This window comes from Phyllobates terribilis, unplaced genomic scaffold (assembly GCF_046119375.1).
Source record: "Phyllobates terribilis strain yellow unplaced genomic scaffold, ASM4611937v1 Scaffold_36__1_contigs__length_13169755, whole genome shotgun sequence".
NCBI lineage: Eukaryota > Metazoa > Chordata > Amphibia > Anura > Dendrobatidae > Phyllobates > Phyllobates terribilis.
In genome coordinates, this window is record NW_027362796.1 from 7,723,202 (window position 1) to 7,743,376 (window position 20,175).

Below are 20,175 nucleotides of genomic sequence, written 5' to 3' on the forward strand. Positions count from 1 at the left end.
ACGTCTTAAAGTGTGGCCCGGTTCATTTTTACCATCTGTGTGTACTGTCTGTGTGACATGTACCAGAATAAAATGCATTCAAGAAATTACAGATTTTTATGTGTTAAAGGGAACCTGTCACCAGAAAAAATGTTATTAACCTGCAGATATAGGGTTAATCTGCAGGTTAATAGAACTATTAACCTGCCCAGCACCCGCACTTAGCTGAAAGCTACAGGGAGAAAATGAACTTTATTCGCCCCGGCAGCATTCCGGTTTCAGTCACGGGGGCGGCGCCGGTTCAGTCCTCGCTCTGTGTATGCAGAATGGTGGCTCTAACCACGCCCCGACCCTGACTGACAGCCGGCTCTGAATTGGGGCCGGCTGTCAGCCAGGACTGGGGGGGGGGGGTTACAGCCGCCATTCTGTATACACAGAGCAGAGACTGAACCAGCGTCGCCCCCGTGACTGAAACCGAAGCACTGCAGGGGAAATAAAGTTAATTTTCTCCCTGCAGCGTTTGGCTAAGTGAGGGCGCCGAGCAGCATAATAACGCTGTTAACCTGCAGATTAACCCCATATCTGCAGGTTAATAAGAGTTTTTTTCTGGAGATAGATTCCCTTTAAAGATGTGCAAAGATAATGATACATAGAGAGATAGATTGTTAATAGATATATAACTTCACAACCACACAAAATATTATAAAATTGCACCCTTTAGTGACTGGCATGTGAAGCTTGTTGTCCAGCTTTGTATTAACCAAATAAAAAAAAGTAGAAAAAATGGTGTGGGGCCCCCTTATTTTTGATCAGCTGTATGCTTCCCCTTGGCTGGTTGTGAAGACCCGGGGTCTTCCGTGGGCGTAACGCTACTCAGACAACACAGGGCGAGGGTAAAACAGCGTGGCAATACTTTATTGAACCACAAAGTGGACAATAAACACACAAAACAGTCCTAGCAAATACTCAAGATGGTACAACATTACACAGTCTCACACTTCCTTCTCAATAATATACTTTTTATTAAGGGCTTTTTTTTACAAAACAAGGGAAAGGGGAAATAAAATATGATAAAGACAGTATAGTAGCATTACAACAGTTATATTATCCCAACAACAAAACTTACAACTTGGAAGAAGAACCTGGGAAAGGATGCAGGAGAGAAAGGAAGGAAAGAAAGGAAGGAAAGAAAGGAAGGAAAGAAAGGAAGGAAAGAAAGGGAGGGATGGATGCAATGGGAAAAAGGAAAACAAAAGGGAAGGATAAATGAGGAAAATAGGTAAAGGAAGGTGAAAACACAATAGTGTTACATGATACATTATAATCATTGTTATGGCATCACAGGATTTCAGTTTAATTATATTAAAATAATAAATGATCTGTATACTTTATGGCTAAAAGAAGATGTTGTTATTTGTTTGGAGAGGTATTCTTATTCAGGGAAAAGTACGAGTTCCAGGAAGACCATATAGAATAGTATTTCTTAAGACAATTGTTTCTTAAAGCATAAGAATGTTCAAAAGAATTGTGAATAAACATTTTATCTATAATTTCTGAGATAGTAGGAACATTTACTGACTTCCATTTAGATGCAATAAGTAGCTTTGTTATAGCAAATATATGAATGGAAATATGTTTTATCTTCTGTGGGAGTGTATTTGAGTCAAGAGATAAAAGGGATAATTGTGGTGAAATTTTAGCCATAGAATTGTTGATTTTATTCAACAATTTAAAGATCTCTTTCCATAATAACACAACTCCAGGGCATGTCCAAAAGATATGAAATAAGTTGGCTTTTTGTCCGCAGTTTCTCCAACATGAATCAGAGTAGTCCACAAAAGCTTTATTTAGTCTGGGTGGTGTAAAAAAACAGCGAGACAAAATTTTAAAGTAGTTTTCATGCAAATTAGCATTTACATTAGAGTTACAGTACAGACCAAAAGTTTGGACACACCTTCTCATTTAAAGATTTTTCTGTATTTTCGTGACTATGAAAATTGTACATTCACACTGAAGGCATCAAAACTATGAATTACCACATGTGGAATTATATACTTAACAAAAAAAAGTGTGAAACAACTGAAAATAAGTCTTATATTCTAGGTTCTTCAAAGTAGCCACCTTTTGCTTTGATGACTGCTTTGCACACTCTTGGCATTCTCTTGATGAGCTTCAAGAGGTAGTCACCGGAAATGGTTTTCACTTCACAGGTGTGCCCTGTCAGGTTTAATAAGTGGGATTTCTTGCCTTATAAATGGGGCTGGGACCATCAGTTGTGTTGTGCAGAAGTCAGGTGGATACACAGCTGATAGTCCTACTGAATAGACTGTTAGAATTTGTATTATGGCAAGAAAAAAGCAGCTAAGTAAAGAAAAACGAGTGGCCATCATTACTGTAAGAAATTTTACTCTGTATCGTCACACAGCTGTGCTATTATCAGGCTGGGAAGGTCCCTGGTTATTAAGCCTAAAAATACAAGCCCACAGCCGCCCCAGAATTGGCGCATCAAATGAGATGCGCCAACTCTGGCGCTTTACCTGGCTCTTTTCGACTGTCCTGGTGCTTTGGCAATTGGGGTAATATTTGTGGGGTTCATGTCAGCTGTGTAATGTTCAGCTAGCAACAAGCCCTGGTGTTAGTAATGGAGAGGTGTCCATCAGACAACCCCATTACTAGCCCAGTAATAAAAATGAAAAACACACACAAAAATACTTTATTGAAATAAACACTTTCCCTCGTTCATCACTTTATTTAAAAAAAAAGAAAAATTCCCACGCAGGTCAGACGTAGTCCACCTAACCTGACGTAGTCCATTGAATCCGACAAAAAGTCTATGGAGACTCGTTATAGTTAGACTTTGCCGACAGCCACTTCAGGGTCAAGGTGCGCTGCGCGTGACTAGGCAACTCTACACTAGAAAGATGGGGAGAAAGGTTGAACTTGATGGACCTAGGTGTTACACGCACGCTCCTAGGTTCAGATGGGGCAAGACAGGTTACATGAATTCTTTGGAATCCTGGGGGAACCGTTACTCAGGGCGACAATAGACCATGTGCTGCAGCTTCTCTCAGGCACACAGGGGTATTGACCCTCAGGCACAGACACATAGTTTGTTTCACTTGCTGACCAGACACACTTGACAAGAGTCCTCAAACGGTAGAACAGTAGCATTTAAGAAGAAGCCGCACAGCCAGTGCAAGTTAAGTCTTATCAACAACACGCTCCAGTGACAAACAGTACAGTTTCCTTCGCAGCACAACAGTTCACAATTTTCCCAGTAGTACAGGAGAGCACAGTTCTATTGCAAAGGCACATTAATGAACACAGCATTCTTTACAGCACACTGAGATGGAGGAGGGTTTGCTGAGGGAGATGATCCCCGTGACACCATTTCTTATAGTCCTTATCTTTCTGCTTGACAATACTCTGCACTGCTAGTTCAGGAACTCTACCTGACCTGTGCTTGGCTTCTCTCCTGACTTGAATCCTTTTCACTTGCAGGGGCGCTTCCGTCAGATGCAGAACACACACACCACCTTTCTCTTCGGCTCCAGCCAGACAGTAAACAACTTCCCCACAATCCCCCTGGGGCTCTGCTAAAACCTTCCCTGTCTCCTGTGACTGTGTTAACCCCTCTAGTTGCTGGATGCTTCTGGAGCACAACACTTCCTGTCTCATGTGCTTGTGTTACTTCTAATAGTTGCTGAATGCTTTTAAAGCAACAGCACTACTTGTGACTGTCACACTCTGCAACAGCACTACTTCTGCATGTCACATAGGTCTTTATTCAACCTATATTACTCTGTTTAGATAATAGATAGACAATAGATCAATAGATAATAGATATGGGATAGAAAGATAGATCAGTAGACACACAGCACATTATATTCACCTATGAAGAAGCCTTTTCCTTCCTGGGGTTTCTGGAGAGCACTGGGTGTTCGGTACCTAGTCACATGAGGCTGTCATGTGACCCAAAGGTCCTGGCAGGAGCTTCAGACTTTCTTGAGATTGAACAGTGGAGAAAGCTTTCAGCGTTATTCTCCACCATTCAGTTCAGCAGTCTGTCTCTGGTAACAGCTGATTGGACTGGTTAGTCCAATCAGCTGAGTCATTCCCCTGCAGCCTCAAAGGCACTGTGAGCTGAACATGAGGCTGGTGTGAGCTGAACATGAGGCTGGAGCATGAGGAGGGGGAGAGTCTGGAAGAGATTGAGGTGGTGTCTGTGGCTGGAGCAGGAGGAGCGGGAGGGTCTGCACAGACTGGGGGCGGAGTCTGTGGCTGAAGCAGGAGGATGGGGAGGGTCTGGCAGAGACTCGGGATGGTGTCTGTTGTTACATCACCAACTAGACTCTGCTAGACAGGAAAGCTCTACTCGGGGAGTGAGCATCTCCTCTAGAATCAGGAGAGAGCTGCTCACATGACTAGGTGTGCTATCTACGACACCATGCAGACAGGGAGAATAGTACAAACTGTCAGCATTCTGCAGCCTAGATACACACGCAAATTATACAGAAAGCCCGGACAACCCCTTTAACTTAAATGGGAGAGGGATGTGGGATTAGTCACTCAGGAGGAGTGGAAGGATAGCCTGGAGACACCAGGAAAAGTATCTATAAATACGACCCAAACAAAATCTCAATTATTTCTTATACACAGAGCCTATAGAACTCCTAGAATAATGTTTAGAATGGACATTAAGGCCGATGATCTGTGTCCACGGTGTGGAGGGAATAGGCAGATTTGGTCCATATGTTCTGATCCTGTACTCATCTAGCTGAGCTGCAGGAAGATGTTGGTAAGCTGATCTCAGAGGTTTTTAATACTCCTATTCCTCTAGCTTCCACGGTAAGTGTGCTAGGTATGTGGCGGAGGTTAGAGATTCGCCTCCTATACAACTGGCAATAGCCAAGATTTTATAGCCAAGACGATAGTCTTATGCAAAATCAGATGGGTAAGGGAAAAAGGAAGGGGGGGGAGCGGATTGGTAGAGTTTTTTGAAATCCTGGAATTGTGGTGTTTCTGTGTTAAATACAAATATAAAAAGGTTTTTGGTAAAAAAAAACAAAACACTTATACAAACCTCCGATGCTGGCGCCATTCCAGTGGCGTCATCACGTGCGTTCCCGGGGGTCATGTGAGGTTGTTACGTCCTGTGAGCCCAATAAGCGCTGGAATCACTGTCCCCACCTTCAGAAAAATCGAACATCACATGGAAATCAGAGCAGCCACAGCCCTGGCTTCCTGTTGATGTTCAATACATTTGAAGGCGGGGACAGTTAAGTCGACACTGACTGAGCGCAGCACTCATGTGATATAACAACCCCGGGAACGTGAGTCCTGAAACCGCTGGAACGGCGCTGGCCCGGGAATTGAGAGTAGGAGTGTTTTTATTTTAACTAGGCCAAACATGAGGAATGACAAGGAGTTGTCCTACTAGTGGACAACTCCTTTATGAAGATACAATTTTCGGTTAAAACATTTCCAACATTGAAAAAGACATTAAGAATATAAAAAAAGGCTACTACCCTGTGTGACTGCTCTGGTGACTAAGAAGAGATGATCTCTTCACAAAGCATTTCCCACATTCTGAACAGGAAAAAGGCTTCACCCCTGTGTGGGTTCTCTGGTGCTTCACACAATCTGATTTCTGGTTAAAACATTTCCCACATTCTGAACATGAAAAAGGCTTCTCCCCTGTGTGGGTTCTCTGGTGCTTAACACAATCTGATTTCTCGTTAAAACATTTCCCACATTCTGAACATGAAAAAGGCTTCTCCCCTGTGTGGGTTCTCTGGTGCTTAACAAAAGCTGATTTATCGTTAAAACATTTCCCACATTCTGAACATGAAAAAGGCTTCTCCCCTGTGTGGGTTCTCTGGTGGTTTTTAAGATAAGCTTTACTGGTAAAACATTTCCCACATTCTGAACATAAAAAAGGCTTCTCCCCTGTGTGGGTTCTCTGGTGTATAACAAAACTTGATATCTGCGTAAAACATTTCCCACATTCTGAACATGAAAAAGGCTTCTCTCCTGTGTGGGTTCTATGGTGCTGAACACAAGCTGATTTATTGTTAAAACATTTCCCACATTCTGAACAAGAAAAAGGCTTCTCACCTGTGTGAGTTCTCTGGTGTATAACAAAACCGGATATCTGTGTAAAACATTTCCCACATTCTGAACATGAAAAAGGCTTCTCCCCTGTGTGGGTTCTATGGTGCTTAACACAAGCTGATTTATTGTTAAAACATTTCCCACATTCTGAACATGAAAAAGGCTTCTCCCCTGTGTGGGTTCTCTGGTGTTTAACACAAGCTGATTTATCATTGAAACATTTCCCACATTCTGAACATGAAAAAGGCTTCTCCCCTGTGTGGGTTCTATAGTGCTTAACACAGTCTGATTTCTGGTTAAAACATTTCCCACATTCTGAACATGAAAACGGCTTCTCCCCTGTGTGAGTTCTCTGGTGTCTAACAAATTCTGATTTCATGTTAAAATATTTCCCACATTCTGAACATGAAAATGGCTTCTCCCCTGTGCGAGTTTTCTGGTGTCTAACAAAATCTGATTTCTTGTTAAAACATTTCCCACTCTTGGAACAAGAAAATCTATTCTGTGTTGTGTTAATTTTTTGATGTTTAGGAAAAGACTTTTGGAGGGGAAAACTATTACCATATTCTGAACCTGAAAACGGCTTCTTAGCTCTAGGAGCAGTTCGTTTTTTAATGCTTATTTTGTGACTTTGATTTTCCTTAGTAGTCGCTAAGGAATCAAAAAACAGGACCTGTTTCAGTGGATCAGATGACAGATCTTTGCTGTGAAGGGATGATGGTATATCTGGAGTAATGGTATTCATTTCAATTGTATCCTGTGGGATCTCAACATCATCTGATTTAGAAATTGAAGATGTCAGCTGTCCCTCTGATCTCCTGGTACAGTCATCTGCCAAGAATAAAACCAATCATTATTACTGACTGTAGAAATGGAAAATTATGTAAAAATATTGAATTATTCACCAAGACAATGACAGTTCAGTCTAATAGAAAACCTCATAGGATGAACCAGTGGAGTGTTGTGTTCAACTGTTTGTTCATTCTGCCTCCTAAATATGCAATAAAAACCCACCAAACAATATTATGTAGGTGAATATAATACCAATAAAAACTTGTACACATCTTACAAAAAACAAACCCCACTCAGGTCCATCATCTGCCAGGGGAACAACAGAGGTTTCCACATTATTAGTGGCTCAAAGGCTCTTGAAAAGCAACATGGCTTCCATACACCAATCCTGCAAAATTACCTCTCCCAAAATCAAAGCTCCCCTCCGCTTCTGAGCCTTGCAGTGTTCCCAAACCACATTTAGCATCCATGTATTTGGCATTACTATAGTGAGAAGAACCCACTTAATTGATGGTGTGTGCCTCCTGGAGCACAATCTGGGCACTATGTGTTGGGTAATGAAATTATATATTTGTAATTTTCACTCTCCAACATCCACTGCGTGCTAATTTCTGGAAAGTGCCTGTGGAGTCAAAATAGTCACTACTCTAATAGATTATTTCACTGAGGGTTAAAAATTCCAAAATGGAGTCATTTTATGGTGATTTCTAGTGCTCTGATTTTCTGTCATTTTGTCACATTAGGGCTTCTGTAAATGGTGGGTCCCATCTCCTCTGGGATCTGCTCCTGTGACGTCTGCTTCTGTCACCAGGAGCCGCCTTATTCATTCTGCATGCAGCGCTGGTGATGGAGGAGACATCAGAACCAGAAAGTGACACATGTCAGATTTGCAAAAATGGCCCTGATTAGGAACACAAAACTAGCTGCGGGAAACGGTTAAGTCAGGGTATTTTGGGAACTAACTACTGTAGCAAAAAACTGCGAGTAACGACAATATCACATCTACTGAAATGATCCAACTCAACATTCTTCATCAGTAAAAAATAAGTAACTAGTGGTGAAACCTCTCTGGGGTAAGTGGAGTATGGGGCTCGGTGGCTCTTGGCAATATAAACTAACGAAAGGGCCAATATTTTCAGTCAGAGGAGTTTCAAGAAATTAGTTATTCGGTTTTAAAAGAAATTGAACAGTCAGGATAAACTGAAATTCTGTTGTTATTGTACAGAAATTCACACTTGGCCTCACTGCACATTTAATGTTGGCAATCATAAAGGTAAAATTTAGCCAGAAAGACTGGACCTGGTCTTGTAGGAACCATATGAGCACATTCAGCAGCACAGAAGGGAGAGAAGGTAGATTCATCCAATAAGATATCAGGGTTCTAGGAAGCCAACAGCATCATTACCCTCCGCTTTCTCTTACAGGCCCATCATAATATTTTTCTTCAAGCGATTTTCTAACTTGTCAGCAAATTCTATGTACGCTGTCATTTGGCTTTGTAGTTTACAGATCGAGTCAGGATCTTCTAATCCCAAGAAATAAGTGGATCCTCCAGGTTGTAAGTTCTATAGAAAAGGGCTTTCATTGCCCAAAGTCAATTGAACAATTTTTGGTGGAGGAGAATGTTGTGGTCTAGAGGCAAAATGGTGATCACACGATTGTGATATGGCCGGACTACACCACCGATAAAGCAGCCACAGTCGGTGACTGAGAAGAAGCTGTGACTTCTCTGCATTTAGTGGTCACTACTCACCTGGGTAGTCATATGTAGGAATCTCCTCTTTACACCACTCATCACCCCTCACATATGTCTCTGTAGTACCAATATGGGTCAGATCTTCACCCTGAAACAAATATTGTAAAAGTCACAGACAGATGGAGAAGTCCCATCTATGATCAGCTCTAATCCTGCCATCTCCACCATTCTCATTACACAAGTATCTACTATATAATTGTCTTATCCCGTCTGTCTGTCTGTCTTTCTGTCTGTCTGTCTGTCCTGGAAATCCCGGGTCGCTGATTGGTCCGGCCGCGGCCAATCAGCGATGCGGCATTTCTGAAAAACATGGCGGCCGTTAGCGGCTCATGTGTGGCACGGAGGTCAGCGGCGATGCAGCCAGGAGATGCAGCCGGATATCTCGCAGCTTAAGTCGACCGACTGCAGGCGCCGCTGACCTACATGCGGCTATCATCGGGAGATCAGCGGCTACGGCCACTTATCTCCCGAGGACAAGTGTGACGCCCCTCCCCTCCCTTCCTCTCCCCTCCCCTCTCCTCCCGTCCCTCCCCCCGCTCGATCAGGACCCCGGCACCCAGCGTCATACTTACCCCTCCCCTCCTCTCCTCTCCTCTCCCCTCCCCTCTCCTCCCGTCCCTCCCCAAGCTCGATCAGGACCCCGGCACCCGGCGTCATACTTACCCCTCCCCTCCCCTCTCCTCTCCTCCCGTCCCTCCCCCTGCTCGATCAGGACCCCGGCACCGGCGTCATACTTACCCCTCCCCGTGCCTCCGCAGCAGCTCCTGTGTCTTCCGCTGATGCTCTGTGACGTCTCAGGTCAGAGGGCGCGGTGACGTCTTTACACCGCGCTCTCTCCTGACCGGTCACAGCGCACAGCGTCAACATGCGGGCTACGCTGGAGTCCAGAGAAGCAGCTGAGAAGGGAGGTGAGTATTGGATTTTTTTTTTTGTATGGGGCCATAGGGGACCTGCATGGGGCACTATGGGGGGATGGATATACAGGGGATATGACTTCCTGCATGGGGCATTATATGGGGGGGGGGTGACATCCTACATGGGGTATTATATGGGGGGGGAGAGATGACATCCTACATGGGGCATTATATGGGGGAGAGGTGACATCCTGCATGGGGCATTATATGGGGGGGAGAGGTCACATCCTGCATGGGCATTATATGGGGGGAGAGGTCACATCCTGCATGGGGCATTATATGGGGGAGAGGTGACATCCTGCATGGGGCATTATATGGGGGGAGAGGTGACATCCTGCATGGGACATTATATGGGGGGAGAGGTGACATCCTGCATGGGACATTATATGGGGGGAGAGGTCACATCCTGCATGGGACATTATATGGGGGGAGAGGTCACATCCTACATGGGGCATTATATGGGGGAGAGGTGACATCCTGCATGGGGCATTATATACGGGGGATGTGACTTCCTGCATGGGGTATTATATACTGGGGATGTGACTTCCTGCATGGGGCATTATAAAGGAGGGTCGGGAGACATATGCTAGAATACCCGATGCGCTAGAATCGGGCCACCATCTAGTAAAACATATAATCCTGGTGGATAAAACAAGACGGAGCACAAAACCTTCACAGCCATCTACACATCATAGGGGAGATCTCATGACACCTTCTCCCCATCTACCTGATGATCCTGAGGAACATTGGGGTCTTCTTGTTTACAGTCCTGTGGAAGAAGCGGACAGGGACATCTCTCTGGTGTTGTCCTCTTGCTGGATAGATCTGGAGGAAACATATAGAGGGACTGAACTCATTCTTTACATACAGATAATTATAGGCCGTGTGTATTTAGTCCTGTCTATTACCTGGTGATGTTATGGGCTCGGGAACCTCCATCATGACGTCCTTGTACAGATCTTTGTGTCCTTCTAAATACTCCCACTCCTCCATGGAGAAATAGACAGCGACATCCTGACATCTTATAGGAACCTGACACACAATGATACAGTCATGCCCCCGATCCCTTCATAGCGTTACTGTATAATGTTCCAGCATTCCCAGCAGTGTCACCTCTGAAGTCAGCAGCTCAATCATCTTATAGGTGAGTTCTAGCATCTTCTGGTCATTGATGTCCTCATGTATCAGGAGGTGAGATGGAGGCCCCATGATTGGGCTCAGGGGTCTTCCCCATCCCTCAGACACAGGGTCCTGACAGTGCTCACTAGAGGTCTTCTTCACTACTGTGTAATCCTGGTTATGGAGAGACACATTAATAAATCTCCCTCGAGACATTTCCAGAGTCCTCACCTCTCCAGTTCTGTTCATCTGTTATTCCCATAGATAAGAATTGATGTAATGTGACGTCATCAGAATCTCTCACCTCTCCAGTAAGACGGAAGAGGATCTCTAGGGTGAGTTGTAATATCCTCTCCGCCATCTTGTCTCTGTCCATTTCCATCTTTGATGGGTAATTCAGAAAAATTCTCTTCTATAGTAGATGTCCACTTAGAGCATCCGATATTGTAGAGACCTGAATGAGAAGAAGATGAGCCGATGTAACATCATAAAAATCCTGTGTAATAATACAATTACTGGAGACAATAAGGGGAAACATATAAGGAGATTTATTATTTTACAGTATTTAGTTTCCTTCTTTACACCTACTAATAAAACATATACATTTTAGGCCACAGACAACAAGCAGTTTCTTCCTCTGAGTCTGTAGCTGAACACATTTCTCAGACTCATCTCACTTATTGCTAATTCTTGTCTAATTTACAGATACTGGAATCAACATTAGCAATACTGCAGGAGATATTCATTACACGTGACATAAGAAATAACTACTTCATGATGAGGATGACATCTTCATCTTCTACTACAGCACTAGAAACATATTTGGCCACAGTCCGTCACTGACTACATCACCACCGGCTGTCTATATGAATGTTTCCCGTCTTCCCCGGACTGTAATCTTCTATCACGTAAGATCTCATGTCTGATTTACACACAGATGTTTGAGGCTTTTATAAAAGCTTTTATGTTTGCACAAACACCGTGGACAGAAATTATTTGATACCAAAGTCTCCATGTAGAGTGTTTTATTGAGTTTAGTTCTGGCCTTAGGCTTTCCTATATTACAAGACAAAACACCAGAAAAAAAGCAGAAATTGAAATGTTTCAAAAGAAAATTTGACAAACAATTCTTGTAAAAAGAAAAAAAACATGCAAAAAGCAGAAGACATTTTATTATTTTTTAAATAACAGAAAATTAACTCTTTTCAGCACCAGAACATAGATGTACACCGCAGGGATGGCAAAGGTGCAGTTGCAACAAAAACCCTGGCAGTTTACCCACTTGCTGCTGTTAAGTGCAAACATGGCATCTAAGAAGGTTTGACAGAGTCTGGCTGTATGGGGTTGTTAGTATTACACTGACAGGCAGTGATGATACACGGCACTACAGTAGTACAGTGCATCACCTGAGCAATCAGACCCCGGTATGTTGTAGGATTGCACTAATGAAAGTTGTTTCAAAAAGTTTAAAGAAAGGTTTAACGTGAACAATAATATCAGTTTTAGCAACAAGAAATATCCGTCACTATAGGGAAAACAGACTCCCTGCACAATGTTAGGTAAATCATGTCCATAACAACTTTATTATACTCTATTATCCTATACACAATGGCATAGATAGAAATCACAGGTTCCTCAAACAGCTGAAAAGGGGAAAAAAAAAAGTATTATATATATCATATCTCCCAACTCTGCAGATCGAATGCTACTGTATTACTTGGCAGCCCTGGACCAGATGGTATGAAGATGAATGAGGGAGACTAAATTCCAAAAATAATCTTTTCTTTACTTAACAAGAACTTGATGAGAATTATATACATCAGATAGTAGGCACAACACTTTATGAATGACCACTGTGGTAGATCTGCTCACTTGGCTGCACATGGAGGTAGAAAAGGAATACTGTCTCTTTAAATTTTATGTTGGTTAATTAAGCAGCATAAACCAAATGTAGAGTTCATGAAAGTAAACACAGCTCATCTGGCATAACGGCAAAACAAAATAAGATAGTGTCCAGCAAAGTACTTGGACCGGCCACTCAGGATTAGCAAAAACCACACGGTTGAGGTTAGCAGAAACAAACCCAAACTCCTCTCTCTGGCCTTCAGATACTGACCACCTCTTGAGTCGATAGGCTGGCTCTTTATAGCCCAAACCATGCCCTGGAGTGGAAATAAGGTGGATGGCGTCCCGCCCAGCACTTAGCCATCCACATGAAAAACATGCCCTTGTAAACCTGGCTATTTACCCTCTCTGCACCTAATGAGCAGGAGAAACTTCCATATTTCACATCACTGTAGCCAATAGTCTCAGTGAAACATATCTCCCCTCCAGTATTCTGCGAGTGACTTTGTCACATATCTCCCCCCGCTCTGCCCCAAGCCAGGGGTTTTGTCACCTTCACTTACTAAACATGGAAGTCTGGACAGGGCATCAGCATTCCTATGTAGCTTCCCGGGCCTATGTTCAACCGAGAAACTAAAGTCCTGGAGTGCTAAAAACCACCTAGTCACCCGGGCATTCTTCCCCATCCATCTCAGGGGTGCATGGTCTGAAACTAACCTAAACGTCTGACCTAACAGGTAGTGTCTCAGAGTGTCAACTGCCCACTTTATGGACACGCACTCCTTTTCCACAATAGCATAGTTTTTCTCACAAGTCGAGAGTTTTCTGCTTAGATAAAAGGGGTGGAACATCCTGTGTTCTATTTCTTGAGACAACACGGCTCCTACCCCAACTTCTGAGGCATCCGTCTGGACTATGAACTCCTTATTGAAATCAGGGGCAATCAAAACCGGCTGCTTACACAGGGCAAGCTTCAATTCCTGGAAAGCCATCTCTGCCTCAAAAGACCAATTGGCCATTTCCATCTTTGTATCTTTCAATAGGTCGGTCAGTGGTGCGGCTATGATGGAGAAATTTGGGATAAACCGCCGATCGTACTCCACCAGTTCTAGAAAGGGTCAAACCTGTTTTTTGGAGGCCAGTTGTGGTCCATTCTGGATTGCTTCCACCTTCTTTACTTGCGGCTTTATTTCGCCCCTTCCGACAATATCGCCCAAGTACTTCACCTCTTCTTTCACCATAGCACACTTCTACAGGTTAATGGTAAAGCCGGCCTTCCTCAGCGCATTCAGAACCGCCTGGACTTTCTGTAGGTGACTTCCCAATCTGGACTGAAGATCACGATGTAGTCTAGGATAAGCGGCGGCGTACTTCCTGTGCGAGGCTAGGATCCGATCCATGGTCCTCTGGAAGGTAGCCGGGGCTCCTTGCATCTGGGTGTACTGAAAACACCTGTCTGGTGTAGAGAAGGAAGTCTTCTCCTTCAAACTTGGAGACAGGAGGATTTGCCAGAACCCTTTTGTTAGGTCCAGGGTGGTGATGTACCTGGCTGGCCCTAGCCTTTCAATAAGTTTGTCTACCCGGGGCATCGGGTACATGTCAAATTCAGACACTTCATTTAGCCTTCTCTAATCATTACAGAACCGCCACTCTCCGTCCGGCTTTGGCACAAGCACAATGGGGCTGGACCAGCTGCTCTTTGACTCCTCGACACCCAGGTTCAACATTCTCCGCACCTCCTTGGAGATTACCTTGCGGCGGGCCTCGTGGATTAGATACGGCCTCTGGTTCACCTGTACATGAGGTTCCGTCTGGATATCATGTTCCACAACCGGCATGCACACTGGCAACTCCGAAAACAGGTCTCCGTTTCGCTGAAGCAACTCTCTGCAGTGTTGCTTCTGGGCCAGTGACAGGATCTCTGCTACTGCGACATCCTTGGCCTTGGCTTCAAGATGGTTCTCCAAGCACATAGGTTCCACCAGTTCCCTGTCCTGCCAGGGTTCGAGCAGGATAATGTAATATACCTGGTATGGCTTTCTTCTTCCTGGTTGGTGTACCTTGTAGTTGACATTACTCAACTTTTCGACATCCTCGTATGGCCCTTGCCACCTGGCCAGGAATTTACTTTCCACAGTGGGTATTAACACCATCACCCAAGCTAAACTGTCTCAGCCTCGCCGCCCAGTTGTAGACCCGAGCTTGAACCTCTTGGGATTGAAGGAGGCTCTCCCTCACAATTGGCATCACCTTCTCTATCCGGTCCTGCATTTGGGCCACATGCTCGATGACGCTCCTGTGGGGTGTCACCTTGGCTCCCCAAGTTTCCTTTGCAATATCCAGAAGTCCGTGAGGAGCCGACCATATAGCAGCTTGAAGGGGGAGAATCCTGTAGACGCCTGGGGAACTTCGCTAACTGAGAACAGCGGGTAGGGGAGTAAGACAATTCCAGTCTCTGCCATCCTTTTCCATCACCTTCTTCAACATGGACTTCATGTTAGAACCTTGCTGTTAGGTTTTTTTTCCTTTGCTGGTCACATGACCTTGTTGGCCTATTTAATCCTGCTCCGCCCTTCTGGCTTTGCTGGACTTCATTGTATATCTACTTTCTAGCTAGCCTGTGCTCTGTATCTAACTCTGTTAGTTTGCTTGGTCTACGGACCTCTATGTTCTATCTATTTTGTTTGTTCGTCTGTCTGCTACTATTTCTGTTAGGTGTCCCATATTCCTCCCAGTCCTTAGTACTTGTAGGGATTCCCTCCTCACATCTATAGGTCTCCGTACAGACTAGATTAGGACTTTAGCAGGTCTGATCGCAGGATCAGGTTCCCTGTTACATCGTAGGGATTCAGCTGAGTCTTATAGTAGGGACAGATCTCCTCTCTTTCCTTAGCTTTGGTAGCAGAACATAACAGTAAGTCCAGCCTGCAAATTCTCTAAGGAAAGATTTTTTTTTTTTTTTGTTCCATCATGGTGTCGGTTCAGGATTTGGCTAAACACCTGCAGGGACTCTCTCTGGAAGTGGCCGAGCTCCGTCAGCACGTGAGTAACTGTCCTGAAGCATATTTCTTGGAGCCTAAGGTATGTTTGCCGGATTTATTTTTTGGTGAACATCGAGAATTTTTTTCATTTAAAAATGCTTGCTTATTGTATTTTCGTTTGAGACCCAAGTCCTCTGGGGATGAATCCCAGCGCGTAGGGTTCATAATGTCACTTTTGCGCAAAGAGCCTCAGGAGTGGGCCTTTTCTTTGCAACCTAGTGATACATGCTTCAGATCAGTGGATAGTTTTTTTTCTGCTTTAGGACTATTATATGATGATCCTGACCGTGTGGCATCAGCTGAGACTGAGTTGAGACGTTTAAAACAAGGATCAGGTAATGTCGAAAAATATTGTACTCATTTTCGTCGTTGGTCCACTCAAACAGGGTGGAACGATTCTGCTCTGAAAAGTCTATTTCTTGCTGGGCTCAGTGAAAGGGTTAAAGACCTGCTAATTGCTTATCCTACACCTGAGGATTTGCAACAGGCTATGCAATTAGCTATACGGGTGGATAGAAGACTGCGTGCTAGGGTTAATGAGAGCAAATCCTCTGCTATGTCAGTTTCTGGTTATGATAATGTGTGTACTAACAGTGGTGAACCGATGGAGATTGGATCGGTGGCACCTCGCTCTCAAGAAAAAGACCGTCGTTTTTCAGAAGGCTTGTGTTTCTATTGCGGAAAATCTGGTCATTTGATTAAAGGCTGTGAGCTTCGTATGAAGAAAGAAAAAAAAATGGTCAGTCACGCCCGTATTGCCTGTTTAAATTCCAAGGGTATATTTTTAGCTGCTTCCACGATTGCTCAGGAAAAATTAATGGAATTTCGGGTGTTTGTTGATTGCGGGTCTACACTGAATGTAATTGATGGGGGATTCGTGGAAAAACTCAATTTAAAACCTGAACCTTTATCATCCCCCATTGCTGTGGTTTCTGTGGATGGCTCCCCTTTGAAGAATATTACTCTCAAGGTCAGTGAATTTCCTCTCACTATTAATGGTGTTCACCATGAGAAATTGGATTTGGTAGTGTTGAATAACTTGCCTTCTCCAGTAATATTGGGTTTGCCCTGGTTAAAATTTCACAATCCTGTACTGGATTGGTCTACCAGTGAAATTAAATCCTGGAGCCATAAATGTTATGACAAGTGTTGTAACGGGCGTATTGCAGCTTTGGATAGGGGAGAATTGCCTGTTCCTATTCAGGATTTTTGGAGAGTTTTTTCTGAGAAGGAATCGCAGGTTTTGCCTCCCCATAGAGACTATGATTGTTCTATTGAATTTGTCCCTGGAGCGACTCTTCCTAAAAGTCGTTTATTTAACCTTACCATTCCTGAGAGGAAGGCTTTGGAGGAATACATACAGACAAGTTTGGCCGCCGGTCACATTAGGCCCTCTAAGTCTCCTGTGGCGGTTGGATTTTTTTTTGTAAAAAAAAAGGACGGCGGTTTACGTCCTTGTCTGGATTTTCGTGAGATTAACAAAATTACGGTACGCAATCCTTACCCACTGCCATTGATTCCTGATCTGTTTAACCAGTTATTGGGGGCCAAGTGGTTCTCTAAAATTGACCTTAAGGGGGCATACAATCTGTTGCGCATGAAGGAGGGTGACGAATGGAAGACTGCTTTTAACACTCCTGTGCGTCATTTTGAGAATCTGGTTATGCCTTTTGGTCTTACTAATGCTCCTGCATTTTTTCAGAATCTGATTAATGACATCCTTAGACCTTTGATCGGTAAAAATGTGGTTGTGTATTTGGATGACATTTTGATTTATTCGCCAGATCTGGAGTCTCATTGGCGGAGCGTGCGTGAGGTATTACAGTTATTAATGGACAATTCGCTTTTTGCTAAGCTGGAGAAATGTGAGTTCGCTGTACAGAGAATTAGTTTTTTGGGCTACATTATCTCCAGCAAAGGTTTTGAGATGGATCCGGTTAAGGTTCAGGCTGTGCAGGAATGGCCTAGGCCTATTGGTTTGAAATCGATACAGAGGTTTTTGGGTTTCGCCAATTACTACAGAAAATTCATAAAAAATTTTTCTAGTATTGTCAAACCTCTGACTGATCTCACCAGGAAAGGTGCTGATGCGGTTCAGTGGTCTTCTGAGGCCATTGAAGCTTTTGTGTATCTCAAGGAGAGGTTCACCTCTGCTCCCATCCTTATGCAGCCTGATGCTACTAGGCCGTTTTTGGTTGAGGTTGATGCTTCCTCTGTGGGGGTTGGCGCAGTATTGTCTCAGGATAACGGGGATGGATTACATCCCTGTGCCTTTTTTTTCAAAAAAATTTTCGGAGACTGAACTGAATTACGATATTGGTAATCGGGAATTATTGGCTATTAAACTCGCATTTGAACACTGGCGCCACTTCTTGGAAGGTGCGGAATTTCCCGTTCAGGTTCTTACGGATCATAAAAATCTGATATATCTTGATGCTGCCAAACGCCTGAATGCCCGTCAGGCTAGGTGGGCACTGTTTTTCTCGCGGTTTAATTTCTCCGTTACTTACATCCCTGGTACTAAGAATGTTAAGGCTTGTCTCGCAGTTTTTCTCCCATAGTCGGTGCTGAGAAAGAGGAAAACATTTTACAAGAAGGTGTTGTGATAGCTGCTTTAGACTCCGTTTTGGAAGATGAGATTCTTAAAGCTCAGGAGAATGCCCCATCTAACACTCCTCATGGGAGGTTGTTTGTGCCTGAGACCTTTAGGAGAGATTTGTTTGTTGAGTGTCACGAATCTCGGTTGGCAGGTCATCCCGGAATCTCTGAGACCAAGAGACTGGTGGGTCGCAGTTTTTGGTGGCCTGGATGGCAGAAGGAAGTCATTAAGTGGGTGCGCCAATGTACTATATGTGCTAGATCTAAGTCCTCACATACTCCTGCTGCGGGGTTGCTTTGTCCTTTGGAGGTCCCCAGTGCTCCTTGGACACATTTGGCTATGGACTTTATAACTGACCTTCCCCCCTCTGAGGGTTTTACTGTCATCTGGGTGGTCGTGGACCGCTTTAGCAAGATGTGTCACTTGGTTCCCTTCGTCAAACTGCCCTGCGCTAAAACTCTCGCTAAGGCCTTTGTCAAGGAAATTGTCAGACTTCATGGCGTTCCTACTGACATTGTTTCTGATAGGGGTCCTCAGTTCGTGGCTCGTTTTTGGCGTGCCTTTTGTGACAGGTTGGGAATTCATTTGTCGTTTTCGTCCGGATATCATCCTGAATCTAATGGCCAGACAGAAAGGAAAAACCAGGATGTTGAGCAGTTCTTGCGTTGTTTTGTGGCAGACAATCAAGAGGGGTGGTCTGAGTTTCTGCCACTTGCCGAATTTGCTCTGAACAATCATACATCTTCTTCTGCTGGTTGTTCGCCTTTTTTTTGTTGTTCTGGGAGACATCCGTCGTTTGGGTCGTTCTCCAAGTTGGGATCTGCCGTGCCTGAGGAGGAGAATTTTTCCGGTGATTTGGAAAGAGTTTGGACGGATGTGCGTGGTAATCTTCAGGAGGCCAACAGAAAATCTAAAGACTACTTTGATAGGAAACGACAGGAGGTTTTGTTCGCTGTTGGTGACATGGTTTGGTTGTCCTCTAGGAATCTGCGGTTGAGGATTCCTTCTAAGAAATTGGGTCCCAAGTTTGTAGGGCCCTTTAAGGTGCTTCAGGTTGTCAACCAATCTGCTGTTAGGTTGGAGGTTCCTACCTCCTGGAGAATTAATCCGGTCTTTCATGTCTCTCTGTTAAAAAAAGCTGTTGTGTCGGATGGTGACGCCTCTGCCTCTGTTCCTCCGGTGGTGGAGGACGGGGAATATGAAATTTCTCGCATCCTTGACTCTAGACGGTATAGAGGTAGTTTGCAGTATCTTGTGGCCTGGAAAGGTTTCGGACCCGAGGATAACTCTTGGGTGAGGTCAGATGATGTTTCCGCGTCCAGACTTATCAGAGCGTTTCACAGGAGATTTCCTGATAAGCCTGGTCCTAGGGGATCCGGAGGATCCTCTTAGAAGGGGGGGTACTGTTAGAACCTTGCTGTTAGGTTTTTTTTCCTTTGCTGGTCACATGACCTTGTTGGCCTATTTAATCCTGCTCCGCCCTTCTGGCTTTGCTGGACTTCATTGTATATCTACTTTCTAGCTAGCCTGTGCTCTGTATCTAACTCTGTTAGTTTGCTTGGTCTACGGACCTCTATGTTCTATCTATTTTGTTTGTTCGTCTGTCTGCTACTATTTCTGTTAGGAGGTGTCCCATATTCCTCCCAGTCCTTAGTACTTGTAGGGATTCCCTCCTCACATCTATAGGTCTCCGTACAGACTAGATTAGGACTTTAGCAGGTCTGATCGCAGGATCAGGTTCCCTGTTACATCGTAGGGATTCAGCTGAGTCTTATAGTAGGGACAGATCTCCTCTCTTTCCTTAGCTTTGGTAGCAGAACATAACACTTCAGGGTCTTGTTAAATCTTTCCACGAGGCTGTCCGCCTGCAGATGGTACATGGAGGTTCTGAGCTGTGTAATTTGGAGAGCCGTACACAACTCCCTCATCACTTTTGACATAAACGGGGTTCCCTGGTCCGTCAAGATCTCCTTTGGAAAGCCCGTCCGGGAGAAAATATGCACAAGCTCTCTGGCG

At 44.3% G+C, this 20,175-nt stretch overlaps 1 protein-coding gene across 1 annotated transcript in view; it reads right to left on the minus strand.

Moving 5' to 3' along the window:
- Positions 1-1,183: 1,183 nt before the first annotated feature.
- Positions 1,184-20,175, minus strand: part of LOC141182823 (uncharacterized) — a 39,719-nt gene continuing 20,727 nt past the window's right edge. Inside the window, exons 2-7 of the mRNA XM_073660946.1 lie at positions 10,979-11,128; positions 10,669-10,848; positions 10,464-10,587; positions 10,283-10,380; positions 8,639-8,729; positions 1,184-6,924 (exon numbers count right to left, since the gene is read on the minus strand). Coding sequence (XP_073517047.1) covers positions 5,504-6,924; positions 8,639-8,729; positions 10,283-10,380; positions 10,464-10,587; positions 10,669-10,848; positions 10,979-11,056 — 1,992 coding nt within the window. The 5' untranslated portion in view covers positions 11,057-11,128 and the 3' untranslated portion in view covers positions 1,184-5,503. The remainder of the gene's footprint in view (positions 6,925-8,638; positions 8,730-10,282; positions 10,381-10,463; positions 10,588-10,668; positions 10,849-10,978; positions 11,129-20,175) is intronic.